The sequence below is a fragment of the Dreissena polymorpha genome, chromosome 7 (genome assembly GCF_020536995.1).
Source record: "Dreissena polymorpha isolate Duluth1 chromosome 7, UMN_Dpol_1.0, whole genome shotgun sequence".
Classification (NCBI taxonomy): domain Eukaryota; kingdom Metazoa; phylum Mollusca; class Bivalvia; order Myida; family Dreissenidae; genus Dreissena; species Dreissena polymorpha.
Window position 1 is genome coordinate 45,357,695 of NC_068361.1, and position 20,946 is coordinate 45,378,640.

Sequence of the window (20,946 nt, forward strand, 5' to 3'; positions counted from 1 at the left end):
CAAGTAATAATAAAACACATGTTATGTTCTGTTATTCAAGTACGCACTACCGCAACAAACAACGTTGACTGTTTATTGTGTGAATAGTCGTGTGCAATTAAAATGGAACAGCAACAAAATCGAGCATACCTTTAATTGCTCTTATGTCACGTGTACCGGTAATAATCGATCATTATAGACCATTATTAGGGGATACACACCATAATTGACCCCTATAAACAACCCATAAATCGTGCTAGCGTCTTATCAAATCTATTATTATGAACATAAAACTTATAAGAATTGGTCGATGCCAGAATGCAGACAACATTCGGATCAGAGCTTGAAATGGCTTGTAAACTTTTCAAGCATCGCGACGTCATTATCTGAAAATCAAGCGCCGCGGCGTAATGGATTTTGAAGTCCAGGCACCGCGGGCCCGATGTGCTTAAACCGTCTGGGGAAATGCCTGGTGCTTTATCCTTTTTCCCAATAAAAAGCGCGTGAAAATTACGCAGACATGTAGAACGTCACATGGAAAGTGTGGGTGTATAAAAACATGAACATCACATCAAGCGATGTACGCGTATTCAGTGGGGAAAAAACGCCCCGATTGGATGTTATTTAATCACAACTTTAAATAGAAACAAATGCCAAAATGTATTTGACACTTAAGAAAAATGGCGAATGTTTGTATTTCTTGAAATTCATGAGAACTTTTATCGTAAATTTTTACCAGAATTTGCTTTAAAACTGGAATATACGGGATTATAGGGTAATGAGTAGCGACGGGAAAAATGGTAAGTATTCAGTACTAGATACATTAAATTAATTATGATTTAAATTATTATTATAATTGTTCTTTTCAAATTTATTGACTAACTAATCATTTTAAAAATATTTTTATTTTATAATGCGCATCGACTCGGCGTCATATTGCGGATCGTGGCTTGCCTCGCCGGACAGATGCAAAGCATCGCGGCAAAATGCGACATACCGCCGCATACTGACGCGGCTTCAACTGCCGACTCGGCATCGGCTCATTGCGCCTTGACGCGGCGGATCGCAAAATATGTTTGTTCCACGTTGGCTGTACTGTACTCCTGTATGTAATCAACCAAACGTCGAGATTTTGCTCACAAATTGTTTGTAAAGTATTGTTTTCCCTCATAAGGAGGCAGTTTGTTTTTTTTTTACCTAATTTTCACAATTTTAATACAAACTTCACAATTCTAACACTTTGCTCACAACTATAGAAAATAATCTTCTGTCACCACGTTCATTAGAGGATGTAGTGATGTACTTTCGTCTTAAAGTTTTCAAGCGCCAAAAATGTCTCAAACATTTTCATATATTTTTATCTGGAAAATCCATGCAAGCATCTAGATTTTTCATGAGGAACCAAATCGCTAAATCAGTTACGTACAATGACCACTTACTGGGGAAAAGAACACTAATATTGCGGTTACACTGAAATACAAATGGAACAGTTGTGGTAACTTTTTGGAAATATATAATTAAAATCTGTATTAAGAAACAGGAAATGTTAATGCAGATCATGAATAAGCTAGAAATAAGTGTTAACCTTTCATTTTTAGATAATGAAGTACATTGTTCACTAAATGTAAACTAATTTGCAAATCACAGTATGCATACATGACAGTCCTAGACTATGAACTTCAGGACAAGTTCTGCAAATACATCAGTGTCTACTTCAGAAATACCAAAGTGGGGGAGAGGGATAGTTTTAAAAATAGTGTTTTTTTTCATAAACATGGGAGCAGTTGTCAAATACCATTTTTATACATTTTAATTTTAATGTTAGATTTATTTAACTTAAACATGGTAATACAACATCAGGTCAGTGAAATACTAAAATTACTGCTGTAAAATATAATACACTCTCCATAGTATTGCTATGACTTGACTAAAAAAACGAAAACACGTGTTCACATGTTATTTCTGTATCATTTTAAATAATGAACATGTACTGTTTGGTTATCCTATCCTTAGACATCGCGTACAAAATCATCTGCTATTTTCTGCCATAAACACACAGTAGGCCACTACACTGATTTTCTAAACAACTTTCTTATTTTATATTCTCCTTTAAATTTTATTAACACGCCTGTCAGAGTTAATTCTTTTGCCTCTGGAATTCCTGTCAAAAATCCGCAAAGCGGAATTAAGCAGCTTTAAAGATGAATAAAAGGATATCGAGTGCACGAATATTCTTGCACATATGATAATACTGTTATATTTGCTTTTTTTACAAAAACAAATTACTTTAAATAACAGAGTTTAAAAAAGGGTTTTGTTTTGAAGTCGTTAAACTGTTGTGGTTTTAATACTGGTAAATAAAAGCTGCACCTATCAACATTTTGATGGCAAAAAGTCCTATGCTATAATGTTATTGAACATTATTTCATCCAAAATTATGGAAAGTATAATTTAAATTAAATATTCAGTTTATGTTTTATCTGGACTAAATTATAATTAGCTAAGGGCAATTTTTTATATCTCTTTAAATTCTCAAACTAGACAAGTTTATGTAAATGCAGCTTGTTTTTTCTGAAAATTACAGCCTCTTATCAAATGGTAAAATCTACCTTTTTCCCAAAAATCTGACCAAAATTTCCACAGAAAATGAAAAATATGCCAAACTTTTCTAATAAACTTAGTCATAAGTTTATTATGCTCACCCAAATTTATTTTTTTTGGGGGGAGCATATAGTCGCCGCTTCTTCTGTCTGTGCGTGCACCATTTTTGTCTGGGCTTTTTCTCAGCAATTAATGACCGGAATTTAATTAAACCTTATGGGAAGCTTCACTACCATGAGGAGATGTGCATATTATGAGCCGGTTCTGGTCGGATGATTTTTCACAGAGTTATGGCCCTTTGAAATTTTCCATTAACTGTACATATAGTGAAATTCTTGTCCGGGCTATTTCTCAGCAACTAATGACCGGAATTCAATGAAACTTTATGGGAAGCTTCACTACCAACAGAAGATGTGCATATTATCAGCTGGTTATGGTCGGATGATTTTTTACCGAGTCATGACCCTTTGAAGTTTTTCATTAACTGTACATATATTGCAATTCTTGTCTGGGCTATTTCTCCCCAACTACTGACTGGAATTCAATGAAGCTTTATGGGAAGCTTAACTACCTTGAGGAGATGCGCATGTAATTTGTGGGTTCTGGTTAGATGATTTATTTAGAGAGCAATGGCCCTTTTAAAATTTTAAGTTGCTAAACCATCCATCGTTTATTTTGTCCAAAGTTATGCCCCTCAAGACGTTTCCTTTTATCTGAATATAAAGTGCAATATTGTGACAAAAAAAAAACTTTGGGGAGCATCACCCGTCTCTGATGGTTTCTTGTTGAGTTTATTATACAACAATTTAATACCCCAGCAAACAATTAATTTTAGAAAGCAGCTAAACATGCACTGATAAACAATTGATATACTGTTATTTATAATCATATTAATATTTTTCAGAGTTTAATTGTCTTAATCTTTTCCCAATCACAAAGGCAGAGGCTGTAAATATAAGGCGAAAAAAAACACTGAAATGTTTAGCCCTGTTTCATGAGCTTTTTGACTGGATGAAATTTAAACTTTTTTAAAAATACACCAAATTAAAACTTCAACTTTGATATGTTGGTATTTTCAGTATGGTAAAAATTGAATTAATTAAAGTTAAAATCTATAGCCCACAATGAAAAAAATCTGAATTATTGTATCTCTTTTTAGTGTTATCTTCATGTATGGAAATTTATTTATATTCATATGTTTGACATAATTATTTGTCTTAAATATATTTTTTTTCTTCTCTGAATTATGTACAATTGATATTATTCAAAAATAAATATAAACTTTGTTATCAGTGTCCAGCTAAATTAATTAACACAATGTTAAGAAGTGGGAAAATACTATTATTTGTGTAGTATTTTATTGTAAAACAAAACTTGTTGCAAAACCATTAAAAACATATGCATGAAGCATGTTACTTGCTTAATTCGGCATCCAGACATATTGTGTACAACAAAAATGGTAAAAACATAATTATGCATGCAATCATAAATAATGGCAAGAAAATGTCTGTTAGCCTCAGCATAGGGCAAAGTAATGGAGATAGTGATTATGATAAGCGTGATTATCATTCGGATCACTGAAGGAGTTCTTTCTGCTTGCATGGATCTTGTGTATATGCCACCATTGCCTAGCAGAGGTAGCAATTAATGCATTATTAGCCAGCCTAATTAGAAACATGGGTATTTACCTCTTTGGGTGTAAGGACCTATGGTTGATACAACAAAAGAGGGTGTAGGGACCTATGGTTGATACAACAGTAAACAGATATTGGGATGTAGCAATAACACATGTTTTTTATCATGAAGTATGTAAGGACCCTGCATAATTAATTATGCATAATGATGAATCATTTATGATTTCAATTGATGTAGAAGTTGGAATTTTATTTTAAAAAATGCAGTTTTTCTCAAGCTGGAATCCTTTAGAGTTTTGTATTGTCCAACTTAAAGCATTCAAGAAAAGTGTATATATGGTGATCATATAATTATTCTGGAATTGTCAAGTAAGAAAATGGTTACAATCTACAAATCACAGTCTTATCCAAACTGGGTAGAATATACAGGACAGTAGGCCCTTAAAAATATGAACATTTAGGGGACCTCTCCTTTTTTTAAATAGACCAATCTGTATCCTAACGCCATTACTGTATACAGTTATTACAAATTGAAGAAATTAAAGCAAAGTTTGTTCGGACACTAGATCAACATGTGTTGTTTTTTTGCAATCTTTAGTGAATGAGGAATGTTATATGACGCAAAAGAACGAAAATTGTGTCTATGCCTCGTATGAGCATAACTGCATAGACAAAACGGGTATTTATCAACCGTGTGCATGTCTTGTGTACAGAAAGGAATGCATGTATTTTTGGTGAGCAGAAACAAATTATTGGCGACTGAATAAATTTTACTTACGTTTATTTTCTGTTGCTACTTTTTAACTTTTCTTCTTGTTTTTATTTCATCAAGGACTTTTAAGTTTTATCTGTTTTGAAAAAAGTACTAAGATCGTCTATACTTGTTGAATGATTAAGTTGTAAAAATGACATCATGTGGTGTCTTAGTTAGAAGCTGTATTTGTAGCTCAACTATTCAACGAAATATCGGCGTAAACGTAATGCCCTGGATAAGATAAACAACTTCCAGATCTCTTTTAACCACAGCTACACTGTATCTAATTGAAATGTCAGTGTTTTTTTTCGTTAAAAATCGGGCCCCATTCCTAATTGAAAAAAGTATATATAAATATATATATATAGCAAATGGGACCTAAAAATTCCCAGTTGAAGGTTTCAAAAAAAAATATAGATTTCAACTTTTTGATCCTCTTCTATCCAGCCATATCAGTTCAACTTAATTAAAAATAGCAAAACAGCGACAACATTAATTTCCCAATTATAGTCAAAACGCTGCGAATTTTCCCAATTCAAAGGGACCCGGCCCCATTCCCAAAATGGTGGGAAATAGACACTGTCTGTCACACATGTGTTTTGGATCATTGACCAAGTTCCAGATCTCTGACCTGCTATTAAGATGAATAATTCCCCTTTTTATGCTTTAAATTCATTTATGGAAAATAAGTACCATGGCTAACTCTTTCTACATGTACTTCCGGTATTCAATATCAAATGTCATTCTCATTAAAAAGGAAATCACTTTTTTCCTCTCAACCAAATTAAGAAGAGATATTTATAATTACAGGAATATTTTTGGGCTACTTGATTAAATATGGAATACTTGATGAAAAATCTGAGCAGCCCAAAGGTGGTGGTAAAAAAAAAAAACAATTTAATGTAGGGGGCAGATGAAAGATATTCAGTTTTAAATGCCAACAATAATAAATTAATACAAATAATGGAAGGTAAGCACAATCAGTTTGTATCGGAATGCAGGATGTTTTATGTATTGATATCAGCGTTTATTCATTTCTGCATATTTCAGGCAGAGGAGAGAATACAGGCCCGGCGGCAAGCGCGTGCCGAGGCGCGTGAAATGCGCATGAAGGAGATTGAACGTCAACAGAAAGAGGTAGCCCACATACTAGTGTCTTATTGAGTAACTAAGGTGTTTATAAGTAAAATCCTTTTGATTTAGACATATTTGGATCCTGACTCAAACGTATTTTTTGTAAGTGTCAAACGCATATGTTTTGCAGTTGGTGCCGTCAAAGAAGATCGTTTTAATACTCCTTTATAAGAGATATAGATCACAACTCTTTGTTTTAACTGGGCCGTTTATTTTCTTGATCATGTTTGTCTGAAATGATGAAGTCCGACAAATGTATGGACTGCGAGGCATATTAAGTTTTCTTTAGATGATGAAATACCTTATCAGATTGAACATGCATAGGTCTTCAAATATGATGGTGATACAGCATGTTTTTCAAAATTATTTAAATCTTTATTCATTTAATCCTTTAGATGTGGATGTGTCTATTTGCTTTTTGATTTGTTTTAGGAAGAGGAAAAACTAAAGGCAACTTCACAAGGCACCGATTCAGTAAAGGTTGGTGGTGTTAGTGAATTGTTAATTAGAATTTAATATAACTGTTTAATGAATAAATGTTCTTGAGGAATACACAAATGAACCAAATTGTGTTATTTAAACTAATTAGTATTGTTAGTCAACAGTCTTTGCAAAATGTTTGGTCCGCCTGTCCTAACTGGCAAATGAATATTTGCACTGGCATGATTTTTGAAAATGTAGGTCGGGGTGACCAGCAAAAATTGATCTACCAAATGTCAAAACAATCGCTTAGTATATCAGTTAACAAATAAGTCATTTAAATGTAGGCAAAGCTGAGGTGATTATACACAGAAATGTACATTCACTTTCCCCTGTTTCTCATACATTTTTTGCACATGTGGCGCTTGAACTAAATTTTTATGTCCCCTGCCTGGGGGACATATTGTTTTTGCCCTGTCTGTTTGTTGGCTTGCGTCAAACTTTAACATTGGTAACATTGGTCATAACTTTTGCAATATTAAAGATAGCAACTAGATATTTGGCATGCATGTGTATCTCATAGAGCTGCACATTTTGAGTGGTGAAAGGTCAAGGTCAAATATTGAAGATAGCAACTAGATATTTGGCATGCATGTGTATCTCATAGAGCTGCACATTTTTAGTGGTGAGAGGTCAATGTCATCATTCAAGGTCAATGGTCAAATATATGGAGGCGGAAAATAGTGTTTCACAAACACATCTTGTTTTTTTATACTTGTTGATTGTTAGTTATAAAAAAAAATAAGTGCATTACATGATTTACCCCTGTTCATTGGGAATTCCCTCTCTTCATTTGACATCCCACAATTTACTTTATGATTTAAAGGGCATGGTGCACCTGGTGTTAACTTTCAACCAATGGCAATCAATTGTGTTATTTTCTCAAGAGCTTTTTTCATGAACATACGCCTAAATTGCTTTTAAAAATGTAAGTTATTTGTATTTATTCTGCATTAAAGAGCGGAGTAATATGTTATGTGTTAATGCAATTGGGTCAAATGTACTCAAAATTTTAATGAAAAGTCAAAATTTAATTATCCCCACGCTTTTTGAAAAAAAGGTGGGGATATTGTGGTGATCTCCGCCGTCCGTCCGTCCGTCCGTCTGTCCGTCCGTCTGTCCGTCCGTCCTGGCCACTATCTCCTCCTACACTAAAAGCACTAGAACCTTGAAATTTACACACATGGTAGCTATGAGCATATGTGCGACCCTGCACTATTTGGAATTTTGATCTGACCCCTGGGTCAAAAGTTATAGGGGTTGGGGTGGGGCCGCGTCAGAAATTATCACTCATTTTTTTAGGTTATTTTACATTTACTTCTTTATTTCTACACCGATTCACTTCAAATTGATACTGGACCTCACCTATGACAATACGGTCAATCTCAACCATGCATGGCCCCATTCCCAACCCTGGGGCGCCCCGCCCACATAGGCCACACCCACCAAAAATTTCCATTTACTATAATTTTTTCATTTCTACACGGATTCACTTCAAATTGATACTGAACTTTTGTTATGACATTAGGGTCAATCTCAACTATGCATGGCCCCAATCCCAACCCTGGGGCGCCCGCCCACATAGGCCACACCCACCAAAAAATTCCATTTACTATAATTTTTTCATTTCTACACGGATTCACTTCAAATTGATACTGAACTTCTCTTATGACATTAGGGTCAATCTCAACTATGCATGTTCCCATAACCAACCCTGGGGCCCCGCCCACATAGACCACACCCACCCAAAATTGCCTTTACTATAATTTCTTCATTTCTACACCGATTCACTTCAAATTGATATTGAACTTCTCTTATGACAATACAGTCAATCTCAACTATGCATGGCCCCATTACCAACCCTGGGGCGCCCCGCCCACATAGACCACACCCACCCAAAATTGCCTTTTACTATAATTTCTTCATTTCTACACCGATTCACTTCAAATTGATACTGAACCTCTCTTATGACAATACGGTCAATCTCAACTATGCATGGCCCCATTACCAACCCTGGGGCGCCCTGCCCACATATGTCACACCCACCCAAAATTGCCTTTTACTATAACTTCTTCATTTCTACACCAATTCACTTCTAATTGATGATGAACTTCTCTTATGACAATACGGTCAATCTCAGCTATGCATGGCCCCATTACCAACCCTGGGGCACACCTAGGTCAAACATTCGGCGTGGGGATACGCGTCGGCCTCTGCCGCGCCATTTCTAGTTTATCAAATGAGACTGAGTCACAGACGAGCTCAAGTGTTCCCTTGGGCTCACGTGACTGGTGCCAGGTATAATACAACTTCTTTTTTATCCAATTTACACCTAATATTTTTAATATTATTCCTTGGTACATCATTACATTGATGATTGTGTAAGTCGTTTTCTAACAATTGATAATAATTCTTGTATTAAACAGAGGGCATGAATTAAGTTTGTATGGTTGTTGTTGTCGTATCAATATGGCTGCTTGTACTTACTTTATAGAATGAACTTTCAATTCAATTTTGAATTGTTTTTTGCCAATAAGATCAGAGTTCATTAAGTTTAAAAGACAAAACCAGGAAATATATGCTTCGATTATAACATTAATGCAGAAAACTATTTGATGATTGAAGGAAGTACTTACAATTAAATCCAGGTCATTGGTCCAGATGATGAAAAAGTCTCAAAACCAGCCTTTATAAATAATGTGTGCACTTTTGCTGCATGTGTTTGGTTATGTCTCTTAGAATTACATGGAGGAGCTAATTAATGCATTGGTAAGTGTTTGAAAGAGTTCTATACTCTAATAATATTACTAAACAAACTCTACTTGTGCATGCATGCAATAGTTCTATTTTGAGAAGCATTAAATTCCCTAAAGCTAAAACAAATAGGTGTCAAATTAATTTCTGATGTGTTTGTGAAGATATACTATCATCAGAAAATTTCTGTCCTAGCCTTAACTTTACCATATATTTATTAGAGGTGTGATTTTTTTTTTGCGGATTTCCGCAGAGCAGGTTGTCCGAGGGTCATTTCCCGATTCACGTAAATTCCTAAAAATAAATGGGGGAGGGGAAACGACTGATCCTGTATGCGGATTTCATTAGCAGCTTTAAAATCCCTTTCCCTCGAAACCAGTCCGCATATTACACTGGTAGATTTTGCCTTAGCATTTTTTTTACGAGCGATGTTATCGGCTGTCATTTCCCAATCTTCCAATTAAAATAAATTATGTATTTTGAAACAACTCCACGCACATTGAACCATCATAAGGTGATGTGTCTGGTGTACCAATTGTCTCTCTTCCTCAAAGGTCATGGTCACACTTAGAGGTGAAAGGTCATATTTCCCATAGAACAGCCTACACATGTCTGTCTCTCCCATACCTTTACCAAATATTTATTGATTTTGACTTAAATTTTTACCATTAAAAGACATCATATTGCCTGAAATACCCCTAACTAAACCTTAAAGGTCAAGATCACAAGTCAAAGGTCAAACTTGGTAATAAAACATTTAAAAATGGCTGTCTCAACTAGGGCTGTAACGAATACACTAGGTGACGAATACGATGTGTATCACGAATGCAGAGTGGCAAATACGAATATATATTCGCCAATATGAATTTTAATGAACAAAAGTAATACTGACAACTTGACATGACAATATATAGTATGCAACTAGGAGTATTTGTCAATTTGATTAATTGAGTATCATTGCATACTGAAAATATGAAATATAACACTTTGAAATAACAAAGCACTGCCTAGAACTGCTTAAACTCTGAACACAGTTTGGAAAACATGGCTATACAGTCATGCGTGTTTTTTGAGGTATATATGGAAAATAAATTATTATTTTAAGCAAAGAAGGATCCCAGACAACACTAGAAAGTATTGTGGGAAAAGGAGAAGTTGCTCAGGGTGAGCACTTTCGACTTGTCCCACAATGATTTCTAACCTACCAAGGTAATTATCATTTATCACCATTTTTCTGCAAACATATTCAATTTGGGCTGTCAGAAATGTGTTGCTTGGTACAGGGTTAAAGTAAACTGTTGCAGAGACAATTTATTACAATACAAACCAAAAAAAGGGACAACTTTGACAAAAGAATACAATCTTAAATAGCAATTTATTATGTTGTCACAATTGTGTTTACTGCTTTTTTAATTAAAACTGTCTTTATCCCCACGCTTTTTGAAATTATTGTGGTTATCTCCGGCGTCTGTCCGTCTGTCTGTCCGTCCGTCCTGGACACTTATCTCCTCCTACACTATAAGCACTAGAACCTTGAAACTAATACACATGGTAGTTATGAGCATATGTGCGACCCTGCACTATTTGGAATTTTGATCTGACGCCTCGGTCAAAAGTTATGGGGGTTGGGGTGGGACCGGGTCAGAGATTTTCACTCATTTTTTAATGCTATTTTACATTAACTTCTTGATTTTTACACCGATTTACTTCATATTGATACTGAACATCTCTTATGACAATGCGGTCAATCTCAACAATGCATGGCCCCATTACCAACCCTGGGGCGCCCTGCACACATAGACCACACCCACACAAAATTGCCTTTTACTATAATTTCTTCATTTCTACACCGATTCACTCAAATTGATACTGAACTTCTCTTATGACAATACGGTCAATCTCAACTATGCATGGCCCCATTACCAACTCTGGGGCGCCCCTGGGTCAAATACATGTATGCGACGTGGGGATACGCGTCGGCCTCTGACGCGCCATTTCTAGTATTAATTATTATAACATCTTACCCCATACTGTGTTGACAGATCTTGCAAATCGTCTTCGTCTCATCGTCTTTTTTGGGGAAACCAAAGTAGCGCCAAAGTCAACTGGTGTCCGCCATTTTTAGCTCTCCTGATTGCTCAGGTGAGCTTTTGTGACCGGTCTTTGTCCGTCGTCTGTCCGTCCACATTTGTTCGTAAACACTCTAGAGGCCACATTTATTGTCTGATCTTCATGAAACTTGGTCAGAAGCTTTGTCCCAATGAAATCTCGGTCAAGTTCGAAACTGGGTCGTGCCGGGTCAAAAACTAGGTCAGAAAAAAAAAAAAATTTAAACACTGTAAAGGTCACATTTCATGCCCAATCTTCATGTAACTTTGTAATATGTTTGTCTTAATGATATGTTGGTTGAGTTCAAAAGTGGTTCCAGTCCGTTGAAAAAACATGGCCGCCAGTGGGCGGGGCAGTTTTCCTTATTGGCTATAGAAAAACCTTGTAAACACTCTTGAAGTCAAATTTTTGCCCAATCATGAAAGTTGGTCAAAACATTGGTTTTATTGATTTCTCGGACAAATTCGAAAATGGTCCAGGTCGGTGAAAAAACATGGCCGCCAGTGGGCGGGGCATTTTTCTCTATATGTATATAGTGAAAACATGTGCACACTCTAGAAGTCACATTTTTGGCCCAATTTTCGTGAAATTTGGTCAGAACATTTGTTTCCTTGATATGAGAGTTGAGTTTGAAAATGGTTCCGGTTAGTTGAATTACATCGGCTTCAGGGGGGGGGGCAGTTTTCCTTATTTGGCTAAAGAGAAACCTAGTAAACACTCTAGAAGTCACAATTTTTGCTCAATCATCATGAAAGTTGGTCAAAACATTGGTTTTATTGATATCTCGGACGAGTTTGAAAATGGTCCAGATCAGTGAAAAAACATGGCCACCAGTGGGTGGCGCATTTTCTCTATATGTATATAGTGTAAACATGTGAACACTCTAGAAGTCACATTTTTGGCCCAATTTTCATTAAATTTGGTCAGAACATTTGTTTTCTTGATGTGAGAGTTGAGTACGAAAATGGTTCCGGACAGTTTAATAACATGGGTGCTGGGGGGGGGGCAGTTTTCCTTATTTGGCTATAGAGAAACCTTGTTAACACTCTAGAAGTCACAATGTAAACACTCTAGAAGTCACAATTGTTGCCCAATCATCATGAAAGTTTGTTAAAACATTGGTTTTATCAATATCTCGGATGACTTTGAAAATGGTCCAGATCGATGAAAAAACATGGCCACCAGTGGGCGGGGCATTTTATCTCTATATGTATATAGTGAAAACATGTGAACACTCTAGAAGTCACCTTTTTGGCCCAATTTTCACGAAATTTGGTCAGAACATTTGTTTCCTTGATATGAGAGTTGAGTAAAAAATGGTTCCGGTCAGTTTAATAACATGGCTGCCGGGGAGGGGGGGGGCAGTTTTCTTATATTCATACATAGTAAAAAATGCTTGTGAAAACTCGAAGTCACATTTTTTGCCCAATCACCATGAAAATCGGTGAAAAGATTGGTTTTATATATATCACATAATTAATGCCATAATTATTGCCCTTAGATTGTCCAAATTTTCATTATATTATACAAAATCCTTGTAAACACTCTATAGAGGTGTCAATTTTGTTTCAGATTTTATGAATCTCATAATATTTATTATGCCCCCCTTCAAAGAAGAGGGGGTATATTGCTTTGCTCATGTCGGTCTGTCGGTCGGTCGGTCTGTCGGTCCGTCCACCAGGTGGTTGTCAGACGATAACTCAAGAACGCTTGGGTCTAGTTTTTGTAAGCAAAGTTTGATGTTTGGTAAAGGGGGTCAACTCAAAATATAGGTCACCAGGTCAGATCTTACAAAAACAAAAACACTTGATATACCAGAGTTTTGGTTCAATAATGATGAAACTTGACCAGGATGTTTGTCTGGACAATATCTATGTCAAGTTTGACATTTGGAAAGATTGAATGAACCGACTCCTCTCAGGTGAGCAAACTAGGGCCATCTTGGCTCTCTTGTTGTTGATAATCTCAGTGTGTAACATAGTGGGTGGGGTAAACAAAATAAAAAACGCCGGAATAAGAACATTTAAATATAGGGGTTTATTTATGAACCTTCATTTGTAAGATAAGATAAGATGATAAGACTTTCAAACTGGAAAGCACGTTGTTTATATTCGTCAAATATTCGATTCGGGAGGTGGCGAATAACCAATACGATTCGTCCACAGCCGTATTCAAGTAATTTGAATATTACAGCCCTAGTCTCAACCATAATATTGATTTATTTTAGGGATGCAAAGGTTACAGAAATCATTTACCGGTTAACCTTTTTTCCATAACCGGTCATTATCCGGTTAACCGAAACACCTATAATGTAGTTAAAATGATTAAGAGTATGTCAAAAATGTCATAGCGCTCGAATCCCTCGGTAGAAACAAAAGTAATTTCAAATGTGAAATCGCTTGCGTTGATAACATGCCAGTTTCCTAATAAAATGTATTATACAGTTTATTTTAACAATTTTGTAAATGTATGCTATATATTTGATTTATTTTTCCTGCGTAAATGCAAAGGAGTAAGAAATAAAGAACTACACAATGTTCATTTTCACATTTTATTAACTATTTTTGGTTGGGCCTCTTATATTACGTTCGCATCGTATCGCTCACAAAAATGGTGTGTTCCTTTGTTCGTTCTGTTTTAATTTTTGAAATTCAAATTGACTCAATATAGAGATGTGCTTTGCCCTTTCAATTCGACGTAAAGTGGGTCATGTGTGTTCAACGATCCGCATCTCTTCTTATTTGATAATTGCATATTTTGTTGTTGGCATTTTAGCGTCTGTAGCCGAAGTATTGTCGTTTGATGTTCATTATACAATTAAAAAATGTGGGTAAAATAAAGGACACGAATGCAAATTAAATTAATTTTGAACGAAGTGCAAGTTAAATAATTTAATCAGTACATTTATTTAATGGCGAAATAACTAAGTATTATGATCTCAAATACTGATGGCTACGTATGTTTGTTAACGTACCATAACGCGCAAATTTTAAGCGATTACACAAATACTAAATTTCACGGTTTTATTTTTTAAATATGTTTAATTGATGTTTAATTATTTAATAAGTTAATAATTTGCTTTCTTAAATGACACTTGCATCGGACGGTAATGGTGGAATCTTTGGACGTAAATTATAATAATAATATTAATTTCTGATAAACAAAAACAACGTTTACTCGACAAAATTTTAACTACCAATGCAATTCTTGATAATAAATTACTTATTACACGGAATTTTCATGTGCAATCAGTGTTGGATATTGGTTAACAAAACAAGCCGTCCAATGTCTCAACTTTTTTTTATCGCGAGTTCAATAAACATGTCAATTACGCCTTTGCTGATTGCTCCGACTCCCTGCAGTTAGCTAGTTAAATTTGTGCGAGTCAAACAAAACAATAGTGTCAGTTATCAAAACGTACCTGCTATTTGTTATCACAAAGGTATTAATTTATTGCTTTATTACTTTGATTGTTGACACGCTATTTATTATCGTCGATGGTCCGGCATGTTGTTATAACTAATAGCCAGCGCAAGTTGGCAGTATGTCACTCGCAAAAGTAAAATCGTACGATTCATTCCATGAAAAAACATAATCAAATATATTTTAAAGGTTAACCTTTTCCCGAAAATATAACCAGTTAACTGGTCGTTTTGATATGTTAACCGGTTAATTAGGTTAACTGGTATTAACCGGTTAACCTCTTGCATCCCTAATTTATTTTAAATTAACTTGGGAACAAATTAAATCCATTATAAGGCTGCATGCCTGGTAAGATGTCAGTCTTTCTACCTCAAAGGTCAAGGTCACACTAAGCGGTCAGAGTATCTTACAAGGCCATTAAACAGCTTGTAAGTATGTAACTTTCCATTTATAATGCAATTTGGATCACCACAGGGAGACTGTGTGTCGTCACTATCATCCATCTCCCTTCTAAAAAGGTCAAGGTGATGCTTGTTGGTCAAAGGTCAAATTTGAACAGTAAAACAGCTTGTTGGTTGCTTATTTGAAGGAATTTGGTACCTTGAAAATGATAAATGCTTATTGTAAGAATCTGAGATTAATTGCTTTGACATAGCTCTATATGAAAACTAGTCTCTGTATGGCTATGTTATGGCACTGCAATTATTTAAAGCATTCAATCATTAAAATCTTATGCTCGTTGACAGGTTGTTTGAAAAAAAACTGTTCCAGTCAGTTGGTTAAGTAATATTTTTACTGATAAATTAGTTATTCTTTTTTCAAGCTATTCCTAAGAGTGTGATATATTGTGATATATTCAATCTTGTTGCAGAGTTTATCGAGCTATTCAGGGTCAAGGAGAGGTAGCAATGATTCCACAGGGTCAGATGTTTCTTCTAAGGACAGTAATGATCCTAAAGATCAAGTTAGAAAATTTAAGGTAAGTTTCACAATCACTCCAGTGTTTCCAATAAAGTGGACAATTATAACTTCTAAGCAGGCAAATGGGGCCAAAATGGAAACAATGCTTGCTACAATGTTCCAGAATCAGTTACGGGAGTTGGAGGACAAGTACAAGGCTGCCATGCTCACCAATGCTCAACTGGACAACGTCAAGACGAGCAACATATTCCAACTAGAGCTGCTCAAAGAGCAACTGGAGGAGCAGGCTGAGGCTATGTTGGAAGTTCAGAGGGAGTACAGAGACAAGAATAGGGTAAGTGTCTGTAGTGTAAAATGAGCACTCGATGAATATAAGTGCACATGGAGTACTGGGAGAGGTGAAGAGAATGTAACTGAAGTTCAGTGGAAGTACTGGGCTAAGTTTAGAGGGATAATCTGAAGAGTACAGAGAACAGTTAACAGTGAGTACCTCTAACACAGAGACAGTACAGGAACAAGTGTTGAGTGAGGATCTCAAGTGCAGAGGGAGCAAAGTGAATGTTTAGGGAATTTCTCTTTGCTTAGTGAGTACAGAGAGAAGTATAGGAGTATCTGAAATGCAGATGAAGCACAGGTAGAGGTGTTGAGTGAGTCTGTTAATTTCAGAGGGAGAACAGAGAGAGGTGTAGAGAGAGTATCTTAATTTCAGAGGGAGAACAGAGAGGGGTGTAGAGAGAGTATCTTAATTTCAGAGGGAGGACAGGAAGAGGTGTAGAGTGAGTATCTTAAATTCAGAGGGAGAACAGGGAGGGGGTAGAGAGAGTATTTTAATTTCAGAGGGAGAACAGGGAGAAAGGTAGAGAGAGTATCTTAATTTCAGAGGGAGAACAGGGAGAGATGTAGAGAGAGTATCTTAATTTCAGAGGGAGAACAGAGAAAGGTGTTGAGAGAGCATCTTAAATTCAGAGGAAGAACAGCTAGAGGTGTAGAGTGGGTATCTTAAATTCAGACGGGTAATAGGGAGAAGTGTAGAATGAGTATCTTAAGTTCAGCAGGAGAACAGGGAGAGGTGTAGAGTGAGTATCTTAATTTCAGAGGGAAAACAGAGAGAGGTGTAGAGAGAGTATCTTAATTACAGAGGGAAAAGAGAGAGAGAGGAGTAGAGAGTATCTTAATTTCAGAGGGAGAACAGGGAGAAGTGTAGAAAGAGTATCTTAAATTCAGATGGACAACATAGAGAGATGTAGAGAGAGTATCTTAATTTCAGAGGGAGAACAGAGAAAGGTGTTGAGAGAGCATCTTAAATTCAGAGGAAGAACAGCTAGAGGTGTAGAGTGGGTATCTTAAATTCAGACGGGGTATAGGGAGAAGTGTAGAATGAGTATCTTAAGTTCAGCAGGAGAACAGGGAGAGGTGTAGAGTGAGTATCTTAAATTCAGAGGGAGGACAGGGAGAGCTGTAGAGTGAGTATCTTAATTACAGAGGGAGAAGAGAGAGAGAGGAGTAGAGAGAGTATCTTAATTTCAGAGGGAGAACAGGGAGAAGTGTAGAAAGGGTATCTTAAATTCAGATGGACAACATAGAGAGATGTAGTGTGAGTATCTTAATTTCAGATAGAGAACAGAGAGAGGTGTAGAGAGAGTATCATCAATTCAGAGTTAGACCAGGAAGAAGTGTAGAAAGAGTATCTTAAATTCAGAGGGAAAACAGGGAGAGGTGTAGAGTGAGTATCTTAAATTCAGAGGGAGGACAGGGAGAGCTGTAGAGTGAGTATCGTAAATTCAGAAGGAGAACTGGGGGAGACATAAAGTGAGTATCTTCAATTCAGAGGGAGAACAGGGGGAGGTGTAGAGTTAGTATCTTAAATCCAAAGGGAGGAAAGGGAGAGATGTAGAGAGAGTATCTTAAATTCAGAGGGAGAACAGGGAGAGGTGTAGAGAGAGTATCTTAAATTCAAAGGGAGGACAGGTAGAGATGTAGAGAGTATCTTAAATTCAGAGGGAGAACAGGGAGAAGTGTAGAATATCTTAAATTCAGGTAGAGTGAGTATCTAAAATTCAGAGGGAGAACAGATAGAAGTGTAAAGTATCTTTAATTCAGAGGGAGCATAGGGAGTAGTGCAGAGTATCTTGAATTCAGAGAGAGAACAGGGAGAGACATAGTGAGTCTCTTAAATTAAGAGGGAGAACAGGGAGAAGTGTAGAGTGAGTATCTTAAATTCAGAGGGAGGACAGGGAGAAGTGTAAAGTGAGTATCTTAAATTCAGAGGGAGAACATGGAGAGACATAGAGTGAGTCTCTTAAATTAAGAGGGAGAAAAGAGAATGGTGTAGAGAGAGTATCATCAATTCAGAGTTAGAACAGGGAGAAGTGTAAAAAAGAGTATCTTAATTTCAGAGGGAGAACGGGGAGAGTTGTATAGTATCTTAAATTCAGAGGGAGGACAGGTAGTGTAGAGTGAGTATCGTAAATTCAGAGGGAGAACTGGGGGAAACAAAGAGTGAGTATCTTAAATTCAGAGGAAAAACAGGGAGAGGTGTATAGTTAGTATCTTAAATTTAAAGGGAGGAAAGGGAGAGATGTAGAGAGAGTATCTTAAGTTCAGAGGGAGAAAAATGAGTTGTAGAGACAGTATCTTAAATTCAAAGAGAGGACAGGGAGAGATGTAGAGAGAGTATCTTAAATTCAGAGGGAGAACAGGGAGAAGTGTAGAGAATCTTAAATTCAGAGGAAGGACAGGGAGAGTTGTAAAGTGAGTATCTTAAATTCAGAGAGGGACAGGGAGAGGTGTAGAGAGAGAATCTTAAATTCAGAGGAAGGACAGGGAGAGGTGTAGAGTGAGTATCTTAAATTCAGAGGGGGACAGGGAGAGGTGTAGAGTGAGTATCTTAAATTCAGAGGGAGAACAGGGAGAAGTGTAGAGTATCTTAAATTCAGAGGAAGGACAGGGAGAGTTGTAGAGTGAGTATCTTAAATTCAGAGGGAGAACAGGGAGAAGTGTAGAGTATCTTAAATTCAGAGGAAGGACAGGGAGAGGTGTAGAGTGAGTATCTTAAATTCAGAGGGGGACAGGGAGAGGTGTAGAGTGAGTATCTTAAATTCAGAGGGGGACAGGGAGAGGTGTAGAGTGAGTATCTTAAATTCAGAGGGAGAACTGTAGAGTGAGTATATTTAGCTCAAGGGTAGCACTGGAAGAAGTTGTAGTATCTTAAAAACGGGGATAAGTATAGAGTGAGTAGAAAAGTGTGGAGTTAGTTTTTATTCTACTGTGGAGGGAGTTCTAGGAAAATTATATAATGATTACCTATAGGATTGATAAAGTTTAAGGAGAAGCAATCAAATTGTTTTGCTTGTTTCAGGAATTTGACTTACTTAAAAGAGACTTTGAGTCAATGAAGTTAGATCATGAAGGACTGAAAATGCAGATTGATTTGAAAGATAAATTACTTAAGGTAAGTTTAATACGTTAACTTAAAAAGACTTTGAGAATGACAATAAAAATCAGCAAAATCATTTACTGACTGACTATTATCTACAGTCCAAACTGACTAAACAGTCAACTGAGAACAGCTCTCGACTGCAGACAACGGTCAGTCTGGATTCTCGGAGGCACAAATCATTCTTTATTTGTTAACTGATTAAATACTTGTATATGAAACATAGAATTTCTCATTCCCAAGCCTTTATTTAAGAAAAAGTTTAGACAAGTTTATGTCAGTTTAAACAAATAATTTTTAGCCTTTACAACTGCTGAAATGGCGCTTTTATTTGCTTTTCCAGGAAAGTGGTCTCATGATAGTCCAGTCAAACGAAGGCGAATTCTCTCTCAAAAAGTGTTCAGATTTGTCCAACCTGACTGTCACTGACATTGGGACTGCCATTATATCAGAAGAGGCCGCTGAACTGCTAAAGAGGGCAGGGGACGGAACTCTAGGTAACGTTTTGGATCGGTATGGTTCAGGGGCAGTTGTGTCCCTTGAAAATAAGCCTGTTGGCGAAAGGTCTGTATGTTCTGAAGCTGTTCAACAGTCACTTCAGCAGGACATTGAGATTCTTGCTGGAAATGATGCAATTGTTTTTGTTAATGATACAGATATTGGGTCTGAGACAGATATGGTTAAGGCAGATGGGTTTTCTGATTTGACTGATGGGTCTAATCACACTGAATTGGATATTAAAGAGATGGGGGATGATGTTATGAATAATATTGATTCAGAGTCTGATTCTGAAAGTGAAGAATTTCATGAAACTGTGAGTGAGTTTGCTGTGAATGAATCTGAATGTGAGAGAGAGGCAGATCTTGCTAACAAAGTAAACATAGATAGAGCAGAGAGTCAAGAAATGACTTATTATAGTTATCAGGATTGCAATAAAGCCAAGCTTGGCCAAGCAGAGTTAAGTGTCAAAATTGAAAATGTTGGTACACTTTCAGTATCTTGTAATGAACAGGAAGATGAGGTTAAGCAGACTGCTGATTATCTCACTGAGGTGTCTGAAAAATCGCCAGATGTAGAAGCAGATATGGTCAAACCAATGACTGATAGCTGTAAAGTGGAAGAAAGAATAGATGGTGCAGCGGAGCTGAAGATAATTGTCACTCTTGATGAGAACAATGAGGTTGGCCCTTTGTTAGACAAGGCTGACTCCGTTGCAAGCCTTGAATTCCGACCTGAAATTCATGCCCTAAATCTGACATCTGAGCGCACAATGTCATCAGATTTCATAAGTTTGGAAAATGAAGTTACATATCACAGTGACTCAGCTGGTGAAGATATTGACTTGTTTGATCTTGATACAGGAATCAATGAAAATAATGTGAAAGTGGATCTTCCAACCAGTGATTGCATTAACCAATTAGCAGGTAGCTGCAAGGTAGAGGAAGCAAGAGTTGGAACATGTACTTCAAATGCTGATAGAGAAGATACAGTAGAGACTACAACTGATTCAAATTTTGAGCTTTTTGAAACTTCAGAAATTTCCATTGGTACTAGAAGAAACTTGAAAACACAAGATGCATTTGAAGATGTATTCATGTCAATGCCTGAAAATACAACAAACATTGGTATGGAAGATTGTAATGAGAATTTATACAAGTTTGTTGAAAATTATATTAAAGATTTGGTACTCAAATCACTAATGATATACAACAAAGAGATTT

The 20,946-nt window shown here is 36.4% G+C and overlaps 1 protein-coding gene across 2 annotated transcripts in view; it reads left to right on the forward strand.

Moving 5' to 3' along the window:
- The window catches only part of LOC127839222 (leucine-rich repeat flightless-interacting protein 2-like), a 64,970-nt gene that overhangs the window by 14,619 nt on the left and 29,405 nt on the right, over positions 1–20,946 (forward strand). For both annotated transcript variants that reach the window (XM_052367507.1, XM_052367506.1), the window contains exons 2-7: positions 6,019–6,105; positions 6,535–6,582; positions 15,740–15,847; positions 15,953–16,123; positions 19,148–19,240; positions 19,569–19,722. In XM_052367507.1, coding sequence (XP_052223467.1) covers positions 6,019–6,105; positions 6,535–6,582; positions 15,740–15,847; positions 15,953–16,123; positions 19,148–19,240; positions 19,569–19,722 — 661 coding nt within the window. The remainder of the gene's footprint in view (positions 1–6,018; positions 6,106–6,534; positions 6,583–15,739; positions 15,848–15,952; positions 16,124–19,147; positions 19,241–19,568; positions 19,723–20,946) is intronic.